The sequence below is a fragment of the Myotis davidii genome, unplaced genomic scaffold (assembly GCF_000327345.1).
Source record: "Myotis davidii unplaced genomic scaffold, ASM32734v1 scaffold79, whole genome shotgun sequence".
Classification (NCBI taxonomy): domain Eukaryota; kingdom Metazoa; phylum Chordata; class Mammalia; order Chiroptera; family Vespertilionidae; genus Myotis; species Myotis davidii.
The window spans coordinates 7,264,424-7,270,423 of record NW_006294339.1 but is presented as its reverse complement, the minus strand read 5'-3'; the positions used below and the strand labels follow the sequence as shown (position 1 = coordinate 7,270,423).

Below are 6,000 nucleotides of genomic sequence, written 5' to 3'. Positions count from 1 at the left end.
GAATTGGTTGATTCCTGGGGCTTATTTTCTTTACACTGGTACTTGCCTTAAGTTGATTGCTAAATTCATTGTGATCTTTTGTCACTGTCTCCTTTTGCTTCAGATGTTTCCTCCTGTGCTTTTTTGGGGGTGGTGGTGGTGGTAAGAGTAGGTGTCAGGATACATAGCACTGTTAGAATTACAGCTTGCTTTGTATAATTTTTTGGGGGAAAAAACCCTGTCTCTGAAGATAAGAAATGAGAGAAAGTACATGACATCTGCAGGGGCCTGAAGGAAGCAGTGTGGAAGGCCATTTTGTGTGCATGCCTCTTGGCCATTGGAATGAGTTTTCTCTCAAGGCATCTTGTTTTATGCATCCTTTGCATGTCTTGGGACTTCTCTATGGTCTGTGCTTGGAAAATGTAAACATGTTGACATTTCATACACTTATTTTTTTCCAGTCTGTTAATTTTCTAGGGCCCAGAGCCCACAGAAGTATTGTGGGACACTCCTAACATCTAATTGTAAGCATCTGGTTTCCAGGTTGTTCAGAATCAGCGAAAACTTTGGAAAGTGGACAGCTAAGGGAGTGATGGGTGACTTTCTAGGGATGAGGGAATGATCAAATGAAAGGTCACAGAGGTCAAGACTGTGTGGATTCCATACGCCTACCAATAAAAGGAGGGAGCCTCTTTCTCTCGCCCCCTCCCACCTACTCAATGGCTGAACTTTCACCTGGAAGTGGCAACTCTGTGGTTTGACTCCATTTTACTGATTAAATTGTAGATACAGACACAACCCTGACATGATTCTCATCACACAGTCTACTGGAGACACATTTTTAATACCACTAAAAGGAGAGGAATAATTCTTTAAATGATATTCATCATTCTATTCTTTAGTGAGAATGAATGTTTATGTCAATACCCTTTGTGGGATGCTAATTTGAAAAGGAAATAGAAGGAAGGAAGCGCAGGGAAAGACACACTGAGGATGCGAATATGAATGGATAAAAGAACACAAGGTGGACACTTGGGATTGTCAGCAGGTTTCAAAATGTGGAATAGCAATGGGCCTCATAATTGACCAATCTCTCCCACCAAAAAATTTCATCCACTCTCCATCTCCCTGCATCTAAACAACTTTCCAAGAATTGAAATATGTAGACATTTGCAACAGCTATAAGTAAAACCACAACTATAAAGTAAGTCCTTCTAATGATTGGTATCACCAACGTAAGCTGAAGTCATCAATTCACATGCCCAGGAAATTGGGAAACCCTGTCTCCCCAGGCATGGAGGCCCTTCCCTAGGTCCGCAGCCTTGGTCCTGTGGACTCTTCCTAGCTTTCCTTCAATGTAGAGGAGATAACTGGCTTTTTCTATTTAAGTCTACACACCTGCTTAAGAAGCAAAGTCATACATCCAATCGCCAGAGAGAAGACAAAACGTCTGGCCTGCTGGAATCATTAGGTTGCTGGCAGGAATTACTCAGTTTTCTTAAAGGGAGGAGAGGCAGACACCCTGAAGACCATGCTAGGATCTTTGAACTTCAAAGAAAAAAAATATTGAAGATTAGGTTGAAAACTATGAATGCCAGGGAAGAAGCTACTCTGTTTTACCTCAACTTGCCAGAATCCTGAACTGGTCCCCAGGTTAGCCAGGGTGGCATGTGCTCTCTGGAGAGGAGTGAATGAAGCCAAGTCTACATGCATTCACATTTGCAAAGGAGTCCCAATCATAGTTATTGGAATGATGTTGATAATTACAGCCAGGGCTCTCGAGGTCATGAGAGCTTTCAAAGGTTCTGCATATCAACAGTCTCACAGGAGTGGCAATCCTTATTTCAATATTGTTTTAAAAGGAAATAAAACAAACAAATAAATGAAGCAACTGGCGACACTGAGACTACACAATAGGCAAACACAGAGGTCAATACTACACAATTCTCGCGGGCATGTGCTGACAGACAAGATATCAGGTCTCACATGTGGGGCTATGTTTACTAGATTGCAGTGTCTCAGAAGAGGCACGTAGGTCCTTGGGCTGCCCTGGAGACCTGAGCTTGTCCTGAAGATGTTGTGAGCCGCGCAGCTGCTATTCAAGTCACCAACGCTAATATTCTATGGATCATATCTTAGAGCCTGTCAGGAGATTAACAAGGAACCTCATGTAGTGAAGATGTCAGTAGAATCCTCTGGGAGCCATAACTTCAATTTGACTAAGACACTAAGTCATGGTGTGAAGTGGTGGATGGTGCAGCCCCTTCTTGTTTGGACTGCAGGCTATTTCCTGGTTTGTGACCAATGACATTTCTTCTCAGAAAATACACCTTTAAACAATTTGGAAGCCAAACAAATATTTTTAAAGAGAAAAAATATCAACGTAGAAACAGAATAAAAATCAGGATAGGATATTGATCCAGAGAGACCTTGGTCTCAATTCTGCTGTCTCTTATGGGATACAGACAAATAACTTATAACTCTCTGAGCCTTGGCTTCCTCATCTATCAACAAGGATAAAACATCCATCCTGCAGGAAGGGAGGTTGTCAAAATTAAATGAGGTGTCTTAGTCCACTCGGGCTGCCATGACAAAATACCACAGATGGAGTGTTTAAATCGCAGAAACTTATCAAATTGCCAGAATGACCAGGTTCTGCTGAAAACCATGTTCCTGGCTTGCAGAGGGCCACCTTTTCACTGTGTCTTCACATGGGCTCTTTCCCAGGTATCGCCTGGAGAGAAAGGAGGCCAGGGGCAGTGGCGGGGGTGCAGGGGTGGTGGGGGTGCAAGTGCACGTGTACCAGCTCATTGGTATCTCTTCTCCTAGGGGCACTAATCCTATCCCAAGCAATATCATCCCTAATTACCTCTCAAAGACCCACCTCCAAATACCATCACGTTGGGGGTTAGGGCTTCAGTATACGAATTTTGAGAGGACATAAATATCTAGTCCATAGTATGAGGTAACTATACAGGGTCTTAGCAAGCATCTCCACTGTTTTTGTTTTAATGATTATAATTTGTCCCATGAAGGGCAAGACATTTAGTTATGAGAATGTCTTCATAAGTTGATCACATCTTTAATAATAAAAGTGTAATATGCTAATTAGACCAAACAACCTTCCAGACCACCTTCCAGATGAAGCCACGGCAGCAGGGGCCCGAGGCAGAGGCAGCTGCTGTGGCTGCGGGGGTGCCGAGCCCCTTGCACGAATTTCATGCATTGGGCCTCTAGTTAAAACAATAATTGACAAGTCCTAGTTTTTTCAACAATAAATAAGTACCTCCAATATTACTGAGTATCAGAAAATCCAGAAGAAGTTGAAGGTTCAACTCGACCATCTTTGTTTAAACACTGCAGTTAAAATCCACATGCATTCATGAGTGGATTCCATTCCTTGGAAGGGCTATTCCCCAGGCATCTATTCGAGAAGCTTGGGCAGTATGTTGTGTAGCACATTTCCCAAAATGTGGTACAAAGAGCACAGATATTGAAATTAGACTTTACATCTGTCTGTTTCTAACAGTGAACCATAAAGTGCTGCCATCTTTCTGGATTTCTGTTGTCCACATATGTTGTTATATCAGGAAGATTATATGAAAAGCACCTGGCATAGTTCCTCGTACATGAGAGGGTCGCAGTCCATTACTGGGCTCCTGGTGAAAAACCTAGCTTCTAGTCCTGACCTGGAGACCTCCGGCAAGTCATGTAAGCTCTCTGATGTTCAGCTGAACAAATATTTCTGGAACTCTCAGCTGAGACTTGGGAGCCAGACTTCTTGGTTTGGGCATTTACTACCTGTTTCAACTTGGGCTACTTTTCTTTATGTCTCATGCCCCTTAACTATAAAATGGGAATAACAGAGTAACCAGTTATGGGACTCAATGTGCATTCCTGACCCAGGGAAAGGATGTGCTATTGATTATTATTATAGACAAACAAATGGGCTGGAAAGCAGAATGGTCAGATCAGAGTCAGCAGGCAGTGTGGCCAGTATTTGAGCCCCGGTGGTCTGACTTCATAGCCTGTGCTCTCTGCGTCTACCCAGGCCGCTTCTCCTCCTTTTTGTAAATCTGCTGTTAATACTATTATGTTACCTTTCAAAGTCTCTCCATAAAACCCCACGTGTGAAATGTCTTTTGCAATTCGGTGGTAGGAAACAGCTCTGTCTCCTCCAGAAACTGGTATGTTTCCCCTTTTTGAAAATAAGAGTTATGCAACTTATCATGTGTTCTTTTTGTCTTGGCTGCCAGGAAGCTCAGAGTCAAATTGTGTGCTCAATCACTGCCACCAATTTCCTTCTTCCTATATCTTTGTTCCTTATTTTGCCTTTTAATTCCTTTTTTTTACTGACATTTTCATTTGTGTCTCCTGTTGATGGAGGCATCAAAGGTATTTGGACAGTGTTAGGTAGAGATAAAATAATCTAAAATTTACATGAAAAACTTGAGTGTTGAACCTTACCTGTTCCACGTGCTAAAAGAAAGTGGTCAAGGGAAAATGTAAAAGAAATAATTTAAGAGCTATTTTAAAGGAGAAAAAAAGAAAATCAACAAGAAAAACAGAATGACCAACACTAACAGAGGCCAAGTCAAATAAAAATGGCAATAAATATGTCTGAGGCGAGAAGTGTTTGTGCTTTCCCTGGCTGGAACCTATCATTCCTTAATTATATCCTGTGTGTGTTTTGCAAGCTGTGAGCTGCTGTCAAGAGGAAGGACCGTGGCAGACAGGGGAGTTGCCGCGGCCCACCCCTGGCTCCTCACATACCTGCACAGAAGTGAAATCCCCCGAGGCACAGGCACCCAGAATAGCAGCGCCCACAAGAACAGACTCCACCTCCTGGGACAGGACCACAGGCATGCCTGCACAGGACAAGACCACACCTCGTTAGGGAGCAGGACCTGGGCACCTTGGGGAGCCAGCAAGCAGCCCCAGCAGCAAAAACACCTGATGGGAAGGTAGCAAGAGGCTCCCCACCCCCCGAAGTGCCTTGTCCCGTGCGGTTCTCTGGATCTAAACAATTTCATTGCCTCTACCTACTGGTCCAGTGGCCAAGAGCCCCATGGGAGCCAGCACCATATAGGTCAACTCATGAGACCTTTTTGCCCAGGTTTCCTGAGCTTCTGCTAGCTGCCACCTGCCATTTGGTTCCACTTCAGTTCAACAGACATTTATTAAGTGCTTTGCTGGGCCCCGGGAATACAGAGATGAATTGGACTCTGTTCTGCTATTCAGGGCTCCAAGGGGAGATGGATGAGAAAGAGTTAAAGGGGGTTAATTCTGTAACTGAGATGCACTAAGAAAAGGGAAATAGTGAGAGAAGGGGTGATTAATCCCTGTAGTGGCTTCTGATTTCTCTGAGTCTGAGTACAATGACTGACAAGGCCCTCCCGGACTAGTGCCCATCCTGACCTTCCTCCCCTCTCCCCTTGGCCACATTGCCCCGCCTCCTAGTTCCTTCCTAATTCTGCGTCAGGGCCCTCCCGTGCTGTTCCTCTGTCTGGGCCACTTCCTTTTGGAGGTCTGCACAGCAACGCTTCCTCACTCTGTCTTTTTTTTAAAAATGTATTTTTATTGATTGCAGAGAAGAAGGAAGAGGGAGAGAGAGAAACATCCATGATGAGAGAGAGTCATTGATCGGCTGCCCCCTCCACACCCCACACTGGGGATGGAGCCCATAACCTGGGCAGGTGCCCTGACCTGGAATGGAACCATGACCGCTGATTCATATGTTGATGCTCAACCACGGAGCCATGCTAGGCAGCTCTCACTCCAAGCCTGGGTACAAATACCTCCTTCCCGAGGTGGCTTCCTGATCTGAGATGACAACTTACAGCACTTGTCTCCTTCTCTGTTCCCTCCTCCCCTAGGTGTCTTTATTATGGTCTATTTCCCCTGCTAGAACCTAAACCCCATGATGGCAGGGTCTTTGTTTTGTCCCTGGGATTTGAGACCAGTATCTAGTTCATGCTGAGCACTTAAATGATGAAAGAACAAACTGGGAGGGAAAGCAGA

At 44.4% G+C, this 6,000-nt stretch overlaps 1 protein-coding gene across 6 annotated transcripts in view; it reads right to left on the bottom strand.

The window, feature by feature from the left end:
• FGGY (FGGY carbohydrate kinase domain containing) overlaps nucleotides 1-6,000 on the bottom strand; it is a 408,675-nt gene that overhangs the window by 61,855 nt on the left and 340,820 nt on the right. For 5 of the 6 annotated variants that reach the window (XM_006768373.2, XM_015566976.1, XM_006768371.2 and 2 more), the window contains one exon: nucleotides 4,753-4,847. The exons of the other annotated variant lie outside the window; for it this stretch is intronic. In XM_006768373.2, the coding sequence (XP_006768436.1) occupies nucleotides 4,753-4,847 (95 nt within the window). The remainder of the gene's footprint in view (nucleotides 1-4,752; nucleotides 4,848-6,000) is intronic. 6 annotated transcript variants of the gene reach the window in all.